Source organism: Crocodylus porosus, unplaced genomic scaffold (genome assembly GCF_001723895.1).
Source record: "Crocodylus porosus isolate Cpor-Errol unplaced genomic scaffold, CroPor_comp1, whole genome shotgun sequence".
In the NCBI taxonomy this organism is placed as follows: Eukaryota; Metazoa; Chordata; order Crocodylia; family Crocodylidae; genus Crocodylus; species Crocodylus porosus.
The window spans coordinates 53,008,625-53,027,026 of NW_017728948.1; the positions used below are offsets into that span (position 1 = coordinate 53,008,625).

Here is an 18,402-nt window from a genome sequence, read left to right on the forward strand (position 1 = left end):
GGCAGTGGCAGTGGCGGCGGGGACGAGGAGGAGGAGTGGCTGTATGGCGGTACGGACTTTCCCTCCCCCAGTTCCCAGGCAGGCTGTGGCCTGGGCCGCAGCAGGCCCCGCCGGAGGAGGCCGCGCGCCGGGAGCTGCTCGCCAGCGCCAGGCAGGAAAGACCGGCGGCGGCGCCCCCTCCCCACGCTGCCCAGTCCCCTCCTCCGACCCAGCCTCCCGCGGGCCCCGGCGCCCCTGCTCCCCCCCACCCGGGCCCGCGCCCGCACCTGCCGCTGCTCTGGGCGGAGGCGGGCACGTGGCTTGGCAGGGGCTACTTCACCCCGGGGCCGGGGTCGCTCCCTTCTTCCCTCCTCGACCCAGAGCAGCTGGGACAGCCCCCCCGGGGGCCGCCCAGACCCTCCCGGCCTCCCCGTGCGCTGCTCGGGCTGTGCGAAATGGCTCCTTTCTCCTAGGCCATGCATGCTAGTTGCAAGTCAGCAGCTGCCCTAATTGTGCGCCCCCCGTGTAAATACAGGTGCTGGAGCTGGCCAGGGACGGATCCCGGTGTCTATCTCCCACTCCCATCTTCTCTCCAAAGCCTGTCCCCTTGCAAAGAGCTGTGAGATGTCTTAGGCCCTCGGGCCACAGGACTGGAACCCAAACACTCCACTGTTGCTTTTTTCACACAGTTTGAATAAGAAGAAATGGTATAAAGAAGGTTGAACATGGTTTAAAATCTGTCAAGCGCTGGGTCACTCGCCTGCACATGAGGGTGCTGTGTGGCTCCAAACCCCTGTACTGCAGGGGTCTGTCCCTATGGACCTCTGTTGGCTTTCTGAGGGCTCCTTGCAAGCGCTGGCAGCCACATCCAGATATGTTACTTAATGGTGCACCAAAGGGGGACAAAGGAGGTACCTATTGAGCACTGGAGTTAGGGATACAGCCTCTGACTTGTAGCCTCCAGCATTTACGGTCTAGGAAGCTCTAAGTGAGGAAGAGTGGAAAAAAGTCCTGGTCATACGCGGTTCACTCACCCTTTTGGCATCCACTCCCTGCCACTGGGTGACACAGGATACCTATGGTCTCCCGCGGTAAATGGCAATTTTTATGTTTTTACGAGATTGCTTAGCGCACAGTCATTTGATACAGACCCTTGTTTTCAACCCCATATAGTTTCTTGCAAGTTGTATTTTTTTCAGATGTGGATCTTACATATTGTATATATTTTTTTTTCATAGATGAAAATGAAGTGGAGAGACCAGAAGAAGAAAAGGCCAGGTGAGCATGAGAACTGTGAACATGGAAACAGATGTGTAAGAATGATGCTTGTTTCAAATTCACACTTAGTTCTTGTGAAATTTCAGCCACTTGAATGTCTAACGCTGGTGTGTTAGAACTTTTCCTTTGCATAATTTACACAATCTGCTGTCTGATGACCCTTTTAACTAAATGGTTTTACTGAAAAAATTGTGACAGATGACTGGGCATTACTGTGAAAGTTCATTTTTATTTGTTTTTAATTGCAGAGAAAACTCTGTGGAATGGATCAACATATAGAATCATGGGTCTGAAAAGGACATCAGGGTTTATCTGGTCCAATCCCTTGCACAAATGCAGCAGGTGCTCTAAACATTCCCAGAAAAAAGCTTATTCAGTCTCTTCTTGAAAACTTCCAATGAAGGAGATTCCAGTTTTCTTGGCAACTTGTTTCATTGCCCATTGTTCTCATAGTTAAGAATCTTTTTCAAAGGTTTAATATGGCTTACTGGAGTTTAAAACCCATTTCTACATTATTGATATTACTTTATTGTTTAGGAGTCCCAGTCATGGGTTAGGACCCTACAATGCCTGGTACTGTAAAAGCATAGAATACAAAGACAGTCTTGCTCCAAGCAGCTTACACCGTGAGCAGTAGGAAAGATAGAGGAAGATGGGGAAGCACTAGAAAACAGTGAAACAAGGTCAATCATTTTGTTAAGCTGTAGAAATAGTTTATTTTCAGCATGCCGTTACCAGCTCTTTTGGTAAACATTACAGTAAAGGAGAGTTATAAGATTGGATATGAAGGGCAATGAGATGGTTTTTTGGTTGTGCCCCTTGTGGAAGAAATCAAACTTCACATTGTGGTTGAATCAGAACTGACAGGGCCAGCTTTTCTTTATTGAGGTCTATACTGTGATCACAGGGAGAATTCCACACAGCAAGGGGAATCACTCACTTGTCTGTTTCAAAGGAATCCTCCTCCTTCCTAAGTTTCTAAGCATTTTTATACTTAAGACAGATAAAGAGAAAAAAATACGACCTTGAAGAAACTAAAACAAACTAACTTAATTGGACACCTGTGCACAGAGTAATAATGTAGGAATTTTTTTTTATCTCAAAACATATAACTGAAATAAGCAGTATTAGCATTTCTGGTCTCTGTCTGTTTTTCTAGTCAAAAAGGCCAAAAGCCTGACTAAATTCCCTTTAACACCCTGCAAGGCACAAGGAGCATCATGGCAAAAAGTATGAAGGTGCTTGCTTGAAAATCTTCAGAAGTAAGTGCCAGAGGTTGACATCATGGACTCGTTGGAGATAGGAGTTAGCCTTTCAGTGTTGAATGAGAAATGATAGGATAGGGTTAGGCTGTAAAGATGAGCCAACATTTTTGAGGAGTTGATGAAGGGGGAGCCAGTAGAGAGAGGTGACCTGGTCAAGAGAATTAATTGGGACAGGGGTGTAAAACTCATCTGGCCTTGCTTGCTAGATCAGTGGTTCATAAGTCAGATGAATGGTGAGAGGCAAATCCCACAAGTCAGATCCTGCCATGCTCCTGTGCTCCCTCCCCACCCTCATTCTGAATCAGCATGTGCAGCACCTGCTCTGGCCAGTCTGGGACTGCTCATTGTGCCCATGTGGAGCTTGTTTAGGATGCACACCAAATGTGGTACCCACTCCAGCCAGTCTGAGACCCACAATGCAGCCGGTGCCTTCCCCAGAGCACAGCATACTTCCCAGATTGGCTAAAGCAGTCATCATGTGCTGAACATGTCCTGCATGCAGGGCCAGTCTGGTGCATGCAGCATGTCAGTCAACACCAGAGCCAGGTCACTACTGGGGCCAAATCTGACCCATGCTCCTGAACTATGAAAATTATCAGCATGTTAAGTTTGGATATTTCTGGGACTAGAAATTATTTTTGTTGTACTCAAAGAGAAGACTACGTATAATCAAGATGTGGGAGGATGAGAGCCTTGAAAATAATTTTAGCTGCATAGAAAAATAGTAAAGGTGCTATCATAGAGCTATTATGCATAAAGAAGCTGCAAGACTTGGGTCCCTGGCATATGTCCACTTAAACGTGTGCTGAGACCTGAAGAATTTTGTCCTGCATCCCCAAAACCATGTGTCCTGTCATGTCAGATGTTCAGGACCTGCCATGGAAGGACACGTGATTTTTGGGATCTGGGATAAAATTCTTCTGATCCTATTGTGTACCCAGGGCCTTTAAGGCCACTCAGCACTGCCTGACATTAGGGACTTCTCTGGGTTGCATGGACAACTTCAAATGTCCCAGCATGCAGAAGCCAATGGGTACCATGGTTGCAAATTTAAAGCCAGTTGTGAAATCTGACATAGAACTGCATGGTGCAGCTTTAAATGTCCCGTGTCTAAGGAGACAGTGGGATAACTGCATTCTCTTAAGCTTGAAGTCCTACCATGCAGCCCAGGATTGGGTTGCATTGTGCAGCCTTACCATGCCACAAATTCATGTGAAGTACAATATAAACCAGCCCTGGGATGTTCAGTGTTACATGTGGAACATCTTTGTGGGAGCTAGGCTGCTTTACAGTATGATAAATTGTTTGAACATGTGGTTTGTTACAGTATCACTTGATTAACACCTTAATTGTGCAATAAGTGCAGCATCTGTTTGGGGCCTTAAACATTGCATGGATGTGAGGGTGCAGAGGGGGTTTTTATTTGAAGATGTGTCTGAGGTTGCAACTCAAAGTAACAGACATTGTGGTGATGGTGTCCACACTGATAGAAAATGAAGGCCAAAGTAAACAGTTCTGTATGGCTGGTAGGGCGTGGCTGCACTGGCCACAGCAACAGTGAGTGGGGAGTTCTTGCAGACACCACTGGCACTGTTGAGGTAGGAGTGGGGTAGTAAGTGTCAACCGGCAGTCAGTGACCACCGGCAGTCACCACAGGCAGTGGGAGCCAAGGGCGGTCAGGGACTGGCAGCAGCGGGGTGGCAAGCGATGACTGCCCGCAGGCGCTGCCAAACAGTGTCGGTGGCACCTTTTTGCAGGGGTTGCACATGCACCCCCTACACATTGCCCCTGGTGAAGTGAACATATCACTCGGTTTTCCGTGTGTGCGGCTACATTTTCAGTGCAGGTAAATACCTGTGCCGTGAGCAAATAAAAGGCATGAGAATGATAAATACGGTATTAAAAAGTAATTTAAAAATTAGCCTACAGCTATCCATTTTTATCAGTTTTTGTTGGTGTTTTTTCTTCATTTGATATTCATTAGCTTGTTCCTAAAATGAGATTTGACATCTTTTAAAGGTAACTTTCACATCTTAGACCCTCAGTATAATTATCTAGTTTATTAATCTTGCTGCTATTGATTTTACTTCCACAAATCATCCAGACAAGGGTTTCACAAGCTAATTTGGTTAAAAACTTGATCAGTTTTATGGAAGAGAGTTTTCTTGCAATAGTAGAGGACTGAACTTTCTGACTCAGGAGACAGAGACTCTTGTGACAAAGTTGTATATTCCTAACTGCATTAAAGGATTAATTTCGTTAGGGTTGGATACAGTTTTTGAAAGGAAAAGCTGAAAGAATTCTCTGATATGGATTTAACTTTTGTGCAATGAAAAAAATATCTTTGTGCTCATTGAAACTGATTTCTGTGGCAAATACATTTTGTGTTTAGTTATTAAAGATTGCTAGACTAGTTGCCTGTCATATTTGTAGATGATTCAGGCTTTGTAGTAAAGTAATGATTAAAATCACAACAGATATTTTATTCTCTTAATGTATGTTAGCTGCATGGCAATTAAAATCATCATCTGCTATAAGAGGTGAGACAGTTTACAGTAGCTACCAGTCAGCAGTACACCAAAGGCTAATTGAAGTCTCTTAAGAGCTGTTTCAGAAGAAGCCATAGACTGACTGGCGGCATCTACATGAGTGGTGGACTGAACAATCATTTAGTACTTGCTTAACCAAGTACTAAATTACTGTGCAGTGACCAGTGTTACTGCGCAGTACCATCCCTGCATGGTTATGTTTAGACTAGCCAATTGCCTGTCAAGAATGACTTGTGGGGACGGGGGGTGGGGGGAGCTGGGATAGAGTGCTACTATCTAACACCCCATGCTGCCACTATTCTGTCTCTTGCAGGGAGCGGGGTGGGGGAGCCGAGGCCACCCCTGCTGGCCCCGGCTCCCCCACCCTCTGTCCGGTCCTCAGCACAGCTTCAAAATCATGGCGGTGCTCCCCAACATTCTTGGAGCACTCTGATTGGCTGTTTCCATCAGCCAATCAAAGTGTGAATAAAGCGTTATGGACAGACGGGCAGACTTGGGCTTTTTTAGATGCTGCTGTGCAGTAACAACGAGGTACTGCACAGTAGCGTTGCTGTCACGGTTTGTGCCTGGAATCACTACTGCACCATAGCTTTTCTTGGTAACATGCCCTCTGTGTAACATTATTCTCTCGCCCTAGAATGGCTTCCATCAAGTCATGGACGAGACACTGTGGAGAAGGTTACTAATACTGTAACAGGTTACTAATACTGTAACAGATCTGTTCTTGAGTTTCTAGCACCATTCATAAGCATTAAACTGGATGATTTACTTAAATGCCATTAGCTAGTCCAGGGATGGGCAATTATTTCGGGAGGAGGGTCGCTTACTGAGTTTTGACAAGCCATCAAGGGCCGCATAACAGGCAGCCAGGGGCAGATACTCATTTTCTAAATCTTTTAGGGGCCCCACGTGCCAGATAGAATGACCTGGCAGGCCGCATCCAGCTCACAGGCCGCATTTTGCCCACTCCTGAGCTAATCTCTCATTTTGGTGGGCAGTAATGTGAAATGCTTAGGTCTGAATACCTGGATTAAGTTCGGTCCTGATTACAAACTGGTGCAACTTTTATTGAAACTAGTGGAAGTTAGGACTGAATTTGTATTCCAGTATCTAGCTGTTCATCCAAGGAGAAGATGAGATTATGGAACGTAGTTTTAAGGGGCCTTTATATAATGACAGTCTCTCTTTCAGCTATCAAATGCATGTTGATCTTACAGTGTTTATGAAGCAACAGTGTCAATACAGCTTTGGAAAATAGGTTGAGTAACTGAAATATTTCCTGTATTAGAAGCAGTAGTATAAAGTATTGGCTAGTCAGTGGTTTAATTTCTTTTATTAATTTCATAGTGTCTTAATAACTTAAAACAATTTGTTTTAAAACTGGTAAACTTTACACGTCAGTTTACAGCAGTTTTAAAGACTAAATAAATGTTTTGTCTAAAATAACTAATACTGCTTCACTGGATAGAAGGATGATTTGATTAAGTCTTGGGAATTTAAAGATAATCTTTTATCGGTGTAAATGGAAGACGTATCTAGCTTGAAAAATTCTGTCCTTGCCTATTGGGTGCTTTTAATTGGATTGGCTCAAGAGCCTCTCTAATAAAAGTGCCTGGAGCCTCTCGTGTATCAGTATCCTCATGCTTAGAAATGGTGGTGAGAGTGCTTTAGTTAAATCACCACCACTGCCATTTTTAAGCATGGGGATGCTGATGCATGAGACTCTGGAATCTGTTGAAACATGGGAATTACCACGTTCCAGCAGACTCAATTAATCGAGTAATTAGAGCATGTCAGAGCAGTCTTGCTACTCATGTATAGGTGCCTAGAAGCCCCAGTCCTGTTCCCTTTCTACTTGATAGAAAAGCTCTGTTTGGCTTCAGTAGGAGTAGGATGCAAACATGATGCTACTTGTAAATCCTCATTAGGCATCTAGTTAACAGAGTTTGTCTCACCTTAGAATACTGTTCAGGTGATATTAGGTGATCACATAGAAATTCCTTAATTGGCAGGTATATAAAAAACAGCTGAGTGCTTGGTTATGTTTCAAAATGCTGCATCATCAATGTTCTTTCACTGTTAATGTAAAGACATACATGAGTAACTAGTTTACATTTTCTATTTTAAGTGCTCCAACTCCTTCTGGAAAAGAAGAGGAAACTGCTGAAAACGGTGTAGTGAAAACGGTAATTTTAAATACATATTACAAATTATTGGGCAATCTGTTTTGCTTCACTTGGGATAACAATAACTTAATTGATGAAAAGCTTTAGTTTAGTGACTTATTTTACACTTTTGCTTACTATTTTGTCAATAGCTTACTATTTTTCATTTGTTTACTAATTTTACTTTTGGTTTCACCTAATAAGAATCAGAACCTGCTCTTACCATATTTCTTGCATTATTGGACACTTTCTTTTTAGCAGCTGCTTTTTTGGGAAAAGGCATATGTTGAAGGCTAGAAACATGGTAATTTAGGAACTGCAGAACTTAAAAGCCTGACTTCTACAATATATGCATGTAGGGCACCTAATCGTATCAGAATCGTGCCAGATTACTTTGTATAATCTTTCCCAGAAGACTCTTAATAATACTAAAAGCATGACCTGTATTTTTATGGAAGTTCCACAGATTCATTTTTGGAGACTTTATCTTTTAAAATGGGTCTTAACGATAGCTAAGTAGTGTTTTAAAATGTTCTGTGGTTGTAAGGTGAAAAATAACATGTAAGCACTAAAAGCTTTGTGGCTGTTTCTCACTGTCAGTAGGTGGTATTCTTAATATTTTTTGGATACAGAGAGGTAACTAGCTACTATTTGAAATTGGAGCATTAATGCTGACATTCAGTATTTAATTTCTGATACTTTCTGCCCCTTGCCCTTCCAGTCTGTCTTCAGGCAATTAGGCATTTTACATCTGTATCTTTTTTACAGAAGACAGTATAAACATGCATTTTACATTAAAGAAAATAAGGTGCAAAGTAGAAGAATAAGAATTATCTACATAAAGTTCCTGCAGCAACCCCAAAAGTGCATAATGTTGTAACTACTAGACTAACAGAAATAGAAAAAGCTAACTTATTTATGGACTGTTGATAATACTTAATCCATTAAGTTATTCAACATGTAATATTCATGTGGCAAAAGACAGAAAATTGTACTTTATTTAATAAAATGTTAGGCTTGCTGAAAAATGTATCTAAATGTTGTTTGGACCAGTCTTTTATTTTATTTATATGTGTATGTAGTATATAATTTCTGCATGCGCGCGTGTGTGTGTGTACGTGTATGCATCACTCTCAGTATTTAATTTGTCACGGATGTATAATTAAAATGCTGAGAACATCGTCTTGCTTATCTTTGTTCTTCCCATAATAAGGAGGTGATAGTAGAGATGAAGTATTTGAAATGGGTAGAGGGGAAAGATCTTGAGTAGTTGAAACCAATTTTTTTTCTCTTTTTTTCCTTTCGTTAAATTTTACAAAACCAGTTGATATTCACGATGCCTAAATTGGATTGATCCTGTACATCCAAATGTTAGCAAGCATTGCTGTCTTAGTAGCTGAGCTTGCCTTTTTATTTAGAGCCCTTTGATGCTAAGGGATACATGCCATCTTTAAGCAAACAAGTGTTACATTAAGTTAATCTGTATTTGTTCTTCTGTCAGAGATACTGAGATTAATATCTGGGTCTAAGATATTTACTTTTGGAAATAATTACTTGCACCTTTTCTTTAAGCAACATCTATTCTTGTTGCAGAAGGTAACAGTGGCTGAGGATGACAGTGATAGTGACAGCGATGATGATGAGGATGATGTTCAAGTTACCATAGGAGATATTAAAACAGGAGCTCCCCAATATAGGTAAGATATTTTTGGATGTTGAGGGAAACATTTAAGGTCCCAGAATATTAATTTACACCTTATAGCAAGTATGTAATTTGAAATAAGCAACTTTTAATTTATTCTTAGTATGCGTCTGTTTAGCTGTTTAGCCTGTCCACCTACTTGCATTTTAAATTGATCTGAAAATAGATGCAAGACAGAGCCATCACTGGGTTAATTTTCAGTTTCAATTTTTGAACAACAAACAATTGCACTGTAGGAACATGTGGAAGCTGAAAGTTTTAATTTAACTAAAAATGATATAATTTTTATAATTGAATTACAAAGTGTTTTTAAATTCATGTTTATGTTATGATGACAATTCCTTTGGAGACTGGAAAGCATTAGATGCAAAGAACATTTGTCATGTTTTTCTTTCCTCAGCCTGGTTTCCATTGGACAAGTTTCATATTAAAAAGTTAATAGTTGGCATTCTTATAGACATTCTCAGAGAGATCTAATGAGCTGATCAAATTACCTGTCTGTGGGCATAGTCTCTTGAGGTCAGAGTGCAAGCATGCTATTGTGCTGTGAAAGAGAGTTTGTATTATTGCTCTTTGTCCTGTATTTTTTCTTCAACTGAGAAACAGGACTTCATTTTCATTTTCTGTTAACAGCAACTTTCACGTTCATTTAAAATTATGGAGTATTACTTTCCAAGTGAGTTATGTGTTTGTTGAAAGCATTCTGAAGCAAAAGGTCCACTATAGGGTTGCTTCAGCAATCTGAATGCATTTATGCCCAGAAAGAATAGACCTGGAAGGATTTAATGCCATATTGCTGCTTGGCATACAAGCCTGGGATATATACATAATTATAGTCTTAACTAGAGATCTGTTGCATTCTGGGTGCATCTACATGTGTGCTTTACTGTAGAGTTAACTAAAATCAGCGTTTCTCAACCTGTGGGTTGTGACCCAAAAGTGGGTCGCAAGAATAGTTCAAAGGGCTGTGAGCACGTGTCAGAAAAATGCATGAAAACACAGGTTTCCCCTTGCAGGCTGGCAGTGTTCCAGCCTGCAAGGGGCTGCTTGGGGCATGGCCAGCATGCAGCCAGGCAGGGTCATCGGAGGAACCCCAGCAGCTGGATGCAAGTAAGTGCATGTTGAGCAGGGGTTGGAAGGCCAGGGCTTAGGGACAGTTTGCCGGGGGGGGTGGGGGCAGGTGCCTGCCAGTACTGGAGGAAGGTGGCTGGGTGCTGAGGCTGCAGGGGGGCCAGGGGGAAGCACCTGCCCTTTCAGTGGGGGAAGGGGCAGGGGGAAGCTGCATGGCTGGGCTGGCAACACCAGGGCTGGTACCCATGCTTATGGGGGCAGGGTGGCCACGAGGCACTGCTCAGGGGTCAGGAGGGGCTGTGATCAGGCTGCCTGTCACGACACAAGAGCCCTAGCCCAGGGGAGGTGTACCACAGGCCTCCCCTTCTTCCCCCAGCCTGTGCCGGGCCAGACTTGCTCCACTGCCACCTGCATGAGCCAGAGCCACCACAGCCACTGCACTCCTGCCTGAGTGGGACGGGGGCAGCTGGGGGCCCCCTTTGATAGGGGTGGCAGGGGGCTGTGGTTTGGGAGTGAGGGGCTCCAGCATGGCCTGGGGGGGCAGGGGACTCTGGGTAAGGCACTGATAGAGCTAGGGGGGTTTGTGTCGGGACAAGCCATCAATCTTGGCAAATGGGTCCTGGTACAGAAAAGGCTGAGAATCACTGGGCTAATTAACTCTGCAGTAAAGGATCACTGTACACATGTGCTCGTATTAGAGCACAGTGAATTAATCAACTCTGCTATAAGATAGTACTGTCCATACTGCAGAGTAATTAAGTGCAATGAAACACGTTTAGGTGGTGACTGAGGCTGGCTGAAGCATGGGGGTGCTAAAGTGAGAGGGCTGCCTAGCAAGATGGCTCCACACTTTCAGTACTCTCATGCCCCAGCCAGCCCCTCTACTACCCTCTGCCACTTCCTGAAGCTTGAGGCTGACTCCCTGAACCTGCTGCCAGCCTGGGGATGCTCCGCCTCAGCTCAAAGTGTAGCTGTCTTGGGCATATATGTAGCATGGGGAGTCAGAAGAAAAATACTGCCATTTTAGTTTTGTGTTATTGTTGTGCAAATTAGTTTTATTTAGAGACAGAACTAGAATTGCAAGGAAGTTTTACTGTGAATTGTACCCTTCCTGTCACTTAGCATGACTGTTAGTTACGTCCATCATGTGTATGGTCAAACACTATACCTGTACCGGCAAGACGTATTTTGCACACATTCATATGGAACTTTATTCTAAATGATGGCACTAATTCTGGACATTTTCAAGTGATGGCTTTCTGCACACACCATGTGGGCCAAGTATAAGACTCGGGGGCAGCACCAGGGACCAGATAAGAGGGTTCTGTAGGTCAAATCTGGCCCACAGGCCATATCTCTGACACCCCCAATATAAAGTGTTCTCCTACCCTAATCCCAGGAGATCCTTTGTATCTCCGAATAAGATATTTAATTTTTAATTATTCTTTTGGTCTAATCCATTCTTTGGACTCTCACGGCCATTACTTTTTGGCTCGGGAAGAGTGACTGAGATGCACATCACAACTAGTCATTAATTGGAAGAGTTACTGAGCATAGAGAGAGATACCTTCTTATTCCCAGAATGAGCTGTTTATTTGTACAGCGTCACCCATTTGGAGAGTTAGAGTTTTGGAATGTCAGTCAGGCTTGGGTCTATTTCTTGCTTCTGGCTATAGGGAACTCTCATTTTTAAGAATTTTCTCTACCTAACTAAGTTTTGCTAATTTCTTAAAGCTATGGAACAGCACCTGTGAATCTCAACATTAAGACAGGAGGGCGAGTTTATGGATCTTCTGGTAAGAAAATTAATGCATTATGTTAATGGAAACTGTAACAAATGCAGTAATCTCTTTTAGCGGCTTGTGTTCTGTGCTTTTAGTTACAGATTTCTTGTATTAAGTTTAATGGAATTAAGACATGGTAGTGAATTAGAAAAATATAAGATATTTAGGACTCTTAAGCCTGTCTGTTTTATTAATTCCATCATTAGGTTCAGAATTAGGGTGATTTGGATTATAATGTCTAGTTGTATTATGTATTATTTATTAGAATTTGAGTAGAATTTAAGTAGAATTTATGTAGAATTTAAGGTAAATATATTTTACAGTAGAATGTCACCATAAAAACTAAGTTGGTTTGTACTACTATATAGGTACCCAAAGGAATAAGTCATACTATTTTGAGTAACTTTGTGTTAATGATTCTTCCTCAGCCCTCCAAAAAACTTTTTCCATCAGCAGTGAGGTATAATTACTTAATATAGTATAAATTAACAAGATTCATACATAACAAGGGTCTTACGATGTTTTACTGTTGTCCTCTTTTGCCAAATGGCAGAAAACTTGGGAGAAGAGACCTGCCTCATGCATGCCTATAAAGTAATTGTATATCTGCTTTTAATCATGGAAAAGTTCCATGGCAGAAATAAGTCTATTAGCGCCTGAGGTCCAGAGTGCTGGGTCACTCAGCTCGACACAAGAGCCTGAGTGCTGGGTCACTCAGCTCTGGGGGCAGAAAAACAGACCAAGACAGATCTTCGTTTTAACAATAGCAACTTTGAATCATTGATTCTAAGAAATGAATTGTTGGTGTATTTGCATAAAGTTATTCCATTTCATAATCAAAAATACTATTTATATCTGAGCTTTGGGTCAAGTTTTAAAAGGACTATGGGAAGTTCAAGTGTAGTGTAAAGGTTTGCTGTCATTTTAGGGAGGCGGCAGGGCACAAGATGGACATATGTGGAAGCCATATTGGCCACATGTAGGAAATATGACTCAGTTACAAGTCTACTAAAGGTGCGTCAATACATTGGTCCGATATCGGATTGGCATCAATATAAAGAAAATTTCTGTATCGGAAATTGGCCTTTTGCAGCCAATAATTTTTCCGATAAATGCCTGTGTGTGCACGCAGCCACAGCGCAGCACATAGGCAGGGAGGAGCACAGCCAGCAATGTGGAAACCTTCATGCAGCTTGTAAGTCTGGTGTGGTGGAGGAAGGGGCCTGCTTCCCCCCCCCCCCCAGGTTAAGGGGACAGATCAAAGCCTACAGGGGAAGGGAGGAGTCCCAGTCCTACCCACCCCAACCTGCGCAGTTCCGGGGGTGCCCCCCCCCCCCATGTCCTGGAGGAACAGTGGGAGCCGCCAGATGAGCACTAGAAGAGCCACGTGCAGCAGCGGGAGCTGCCTCCCCTTGACAAGCCATGTTTCCATCCCACCCCATTCTGCACAGAACTGGGGGGCACAGGCCCCCCTGACGAGCTGCTTGCAGCTCTGTCCCATGCCCCACCTGCCCCAGCCCCATTCACTCTGTCACCGCAGGGGTCTTGATCTGCCATCCTCCTTCCTTCCCTCTCCTTCCACCACACCAGACGTACCAGCTTACCAAGCTAAAGAGCTGCATATCGGCAGTTGGATCAGTATTGGCCAATATACCTCCTTAAAATTTATCAGCTATTTGCACAGGCTCCAAAAATATTGGTGCACTCTTAAAGTCTACAAGTAGACAGATTTTAATGTTTCAGAGAGTAAACAACTTTGTGGAGTAGCTGGATAAATCTGTACAAAGGGAGACAGGGTACTTTGTTACCCATTGAAAACCCACTTTAAATTTGAACTTCTGTTCAAGTAAACTCAGATGTATAAAACTACATTTGCGTGTATTTGCTGAACGCTAATTAAATGGTTTACTCATGTAGTATCTGAGCTTGTGTGTGGCTTCGTTGCTGACTATTGCCTCAACAATTTGAAGAAGAACTTACCTATAGCAGGATATCTGTTTACTCGCGTAGTTCTATGCTGTGTCCACAGCACTGCAGTTGTTCTCTCTCAACCCTCACCCTTTCTATACTTCCCAGGCTTGTAATTATTTTCTGTCTGCTTCCAGCTGGGCTGCAGCCCCCGAGGCATGCAGCCTGCTACATATCATCCTCCCTGCCCCTCCCCAGGTTATGGGCCTGCAACAGGTTGGCGATTCTGCCTGTCTCAGGCTCTGGACTCAGCTTTTCTGGCTTTAGGCCATAGCCATTGCCTATTTTGTGCATATCTTGTTTCAATCCCAGCCCCCTTGGCATCCGTTGCCAGGCTGAAGCTGCTCTCGTCTCTGTTCAGCCCCCTTGACGTTCTTTGCTTAGGGCGAAGCTGTTCTTGGGCACTGGCCAGGCCATAGTTGTCACCTTCCTCGGGCCTTAGCTGTTCTTGTTTCAATCCCAGCCCCGCACAGCATCTTTTGCCCAGGTTGAGGCTGCTTTCAGCTCTGTTGAGTTCCCCCAGCTCCTGGTGTCCCTAGCTCAGGGATGAGCTTCAGACCATCTCTGTTGCCTTTTTCATGCAGGCTTTGGCCCTCTTGGCTGCTGTCTCTGGTGGCAGCTTAGATGCCCACCTGTTCCCCCACCTCGGTACCACTGTGGCTTAGGCCTTGCCCTTGGCAAGGCTTAATGTGCCCATCTGGCATCCTGTGACTTCCTCCTCCCCTATTAGTCATAGTCTTCCAGTGTTGAAGTTCATATTAGAATATAAACAAAACTTAAGCCCGCTGGCTGTTACAACTAAGTGAAACACTGTTTTTGGACTAAAGCCCAACCCAGCCCAGGTTGGGGCCTCACTCAGACCATCGTTCCTTTTAGTTTTCCCTGCTCCATGACCCTGGTCTTATCTGCTTCTTACCCACAGTTCTCAGGGCAGGTCAGGTTTCAGTCAGTTGCACTTCTGCAGCCATCTTGCTCAGGAGCTCCTCTCCCTGATGCCTGCACGGCCAGACTGACTGCCCTGCCCCTTCCAGTCAGGTGACTCCCCAGCCACCCCCAGGGCTTCCTTCCAAGCCCAAGTCCTTACCCCAAAGTTCCTTAGATCCCAAGGTGGTAGTAACCCTGCCCAGACCTCTGGTTGGCAGTCTCTCTATCTTTATCCTCATGGGTCTGCCACACAGTAGTTGTCCATTAAACATTACTTGATAGGCTCCCATGGGATGTTTGGAGTTAACTTTTCCTACATCTCGGCTTTCCCCCTTCATATTCTTCCATATATCAGCATTTTTGCAGTTCCTGCCAACTGGAACAGCTGTTTCAGTCTCTTCCAGCTGACCTGGAAGCACAGATTACTTGCAACCATGCTGGACCTGAGGCTGTCAGTCCTTGTGTCATCTGGCTTCAGTTCCTGTGTATGTTTCCCCCCCTCAAACAATCTCTCATTTTTCCCTCCAGAAGTCCCACACCTCTTTTTATTTTACAAGGGGGTCCACTCTGAATGTGAGAATTCCACAATTCAGTCCAGGGATGGCCTTGCCCTATGTCCACAACACCTACACTTGAAACCACCCCTAATCCCTTTGGGCAGCCTACCTTTTGGCTTTGGGGTTCAGTTATTTATTTTCTCCTGGCCTGAGCCCAGGCCTGGACTCGGGTCTCTGGAGTTGGGCTGTCTGCTTTCTGGTAGGCCCTGCTTTTCTCTTGCCCTGAGTCCACCCTGTTGGATGCAGGCTTGGGCTCTTGGTCCTCAGTTAGATGGACCTGGCCCATTTCTTGTTTCCTCTGTGGTCTTTTCCCCATCTCTCAACCCCACAATGCCCCCTCAGGGTATTTTTTCATCTCCCTCATGTTTGGTTTCAGTGGACTCTACTACTGCCCTCTTTTCTCCAGGGTGTCTCTCCTATGGAGGCTGTCCTTGAAAAAAGAATTCTCTGCCATTCGTCCCTCTCTTGCTCACCTCCAGCAGTACTACCTAAATCGCTTGGGGTTTCTGTGACCCTTTCCTATGGGTGTGGTCTTGTTGAGGATCTTCTCTCAGGTCTTGGTCCTCTACCAGATTGGCTGCTTCCCTATCTCACTTAAAAGGACTTGGGTTCTCTGCTCATTGTTGTGAAACTGTGGATGACCTCACTTTCCAACTGCTTCTAAGTGCAGGGCTTGGCTTTTTAAGGTTGCCACCTCCATCTCTCCTCTTGCAGATATGGCACTCAGTCTCCACCTGCTTTGCTAGTTTCTCCATCTCCTGAGAGATCTCACACTGGGCAGCAAGTCTGGCTAACTCTTTTCTCAGTTCTCGAGCTCCTGTTTGTGCCTAGCCTCTATTTCCCCCAATGTGAGGTCAAGGCACTCTAGTAACAGGTACCTCAGTATGCTGCTTTCCTTCTGGCATCTTCATGCTGGAGTTCACTTTCAAGTCTCCCACCTTCTCTACGACATGTAGTGAAATATCTGTTTACTCGCAAGGTCTAAATTTTCCTGTGCACCTTTGCCTCAGAGGAAACACCATGTGCATAAACCAGCCATCGGGCAACAAGCAAAGACATAGTCAAACCAAGGGGTAACTTGCAACTTAGGGTCTTTTCCCAGACCCTTAGAGGATGATTGCAGCTCTGTGCTGTTTCCTCACCACCCCAATGGCCCATCTCGCCTTCTGGAGAGGGAGTTCCCCGGCTCACTGCAGCAGCCTTTAGCTTTGCAGCCCTTCTTATAACCCTCAAACTTTCTCATCTTTTTCCAGACCCTGGAAAAGTCCCTGGCTTGGTGTTGCAGCTACTCCCCTCCCCCTCCCCCTTCTCTCCCTCTACCTCCCTTCCCTAGGAGCCCTTTAAGTCCCATGATGCCAGGCAGTTATCATCACCTGGCTCAGTCGGTCAGGGCAGGCTTATAATTATTCGGGGGCTGGACCTGATAATCTTCAAGGTCCCTTCCAGCCCTAACATCTATGAAATCTATTCTTGGCCTGCTTCCAGCTGGGCTGCAGCCCCTGAGGCCTGCAGCATGCTACACTCCTGTAATGGTTGAAGCAGTTTTCTAAAGAACCAGATTTAACAGATATTATTCTTAAAAGACGTTATTTGTTGAAAAATGAAATGTATTCACAGGGGAAACCTATAGTGCGTGGTACATACCATCCACCCATTCCGCATTCTCTCATCTCCAAAATTGTGTAGAATGAAGGCAGTGCAGATGGATGTTCAACCACAGTATTACAACTTTCATTTACTACTGTGACTTTCTAGGATAGGGCTGTCCAACCTTAAGCAGCCAGGGGCCACACTAGCACAGGGCATGGGTGCACCCTCTACCCTCCCTACTGCACTGTACTGCATGGATGACCTTTCCAGCTGCAGGACTCTAGATGCTGGCTCCGGTACCCTGGGTTACAGGCTCTCCTGACTCTGTGGGATATGCTGTGCCATGAAATAGGGGCAGGAAGTTGAAGATAGAATGAGAAAGGAGAGTATGGAGGAGTGACAGCTGGGTGGGAGCCCTGGGGCTGCACATTAACCCCTTGTGAGCCTCATGCAGCCCACAGGTTGATAGTTAGACAGTCCATTATCCTGTTCTAGGATGTGGATAATGGACACAACATTTAGTGGGAAAAGCACAACTACTACACGCGTGAATTTGGTGAAAAGCCACTTAAAATTATGTGTACTTTGGCATAGATGCATTTAAAATATAAAAAGTTTTTAAAGTAGAAAACAGACGTATTTTATTTAGATTATAAGGCCTTTGAAAGAGTACTCTGTTCTTTGTAGTTGTCTCTAAAACACTTAGCACACCAATGTGTTGTTATCTAACTAACATGTTATATAAACTGTTGATAATACTAACATTGTAGTATGTCTTTATTCAAATTGAAAACTTAAACTCATTGTGTTGGATTAATTAAAATTCAGTTTTAAAGAATTAAACTATACTTTTTACAACTTTTCTTTTTAGGTGGAAAAGTTAAAGGGGTAGATCTTGATGCACCAGGAAACATTAATGGGGTTCCACTTCTGGAAGTAGATTTAGATTCTTTTGAAGATAAACCTTGGAGAAAGCCAGGTAATATTTCTGATGGATAACTCACAATTATATAAAAATATCAGTCTTGCCACATAATACTGTGCAAGTCAAATGAAATATAATAATTTAATAGATACTTTGAATAGCTTATTAATCATTCAGAATACTGGTAAAATGCCCTACAAATGTATAACTAAATTAATGGATAATTAATAAATTGCTATTCTGAGTGATCTTGGAAAATACCTAATTATCTCAGGTTGGTTGCCAAAGACTTCATGTCTGCATTTTCAAGAAACAATAAAGGAAAAAAATGCAGGATTCAGGGCTGGATGGCAGCCAGGGGCTGCATTCGGGCAGCAGCGCACATCTGGAGGAATGCAGCAGTGCAGGTCCAGGAGGCTGCTGCTGCTGACCCTGTCTACCAGAGTCGAGAAACCCTGAATCCTGTGGCAGACTGTGCTCCCCAGCTCTGTGGATTGAATCTGGCCTACAGGCCATGTAGAGGAATGAGATGAGTAACTCTCAAAATGACTGCATGTGCCTGTTGTGTTCCAGCCATAATTTTAGCTTTTTTTTTTTCCTGCTTTTTTAATGCATTGTTTTTACGTTGCTTTGAAAATGAAAATT

The 18,402-nt window shown here is 44.0% G+C and overlaps 1 protein-coding gene across 1 annotated transcript in view; it reads left to right on the plus strand.

Annotated features, from left to right (window-relative positions):
• Positions 1 to 18,402, plus strand: part of FIP1L1 (factor interacting with PAPOLA and CPSF1) — a 77,641-nt gene that overhangs the window by 1,270 nt on the left and 57,969 nt on the right. The window contains exons 2-7 of the mRNA XM_019552617.1: positions 6 to 49; positions 1,218 to 1,257; positions 7,200 to 7,257; positions 8,830 to 8,933; positions 11,744 to 11,805; positions 17,704 to 17,811. Coding sequence (XP_019408162.1) covers positions 6 to 49; positions 1,218 to 1,257; positions 7,200 to 7,257; positions 8,830 to 8,933; positions 11,744 to 11,805; positions 17,704 to 17,811 — 416 coding nt within the window. The remainder of the gene's footprint in view (positions 1 to 5; positions 50 to 1,217; positions 1,258 to 7,199; positions 7,258 to 8,829; positions 8,934 to 11,743; positions 11,806 to 17,703; positions 17,812 to 18,402) is intronic.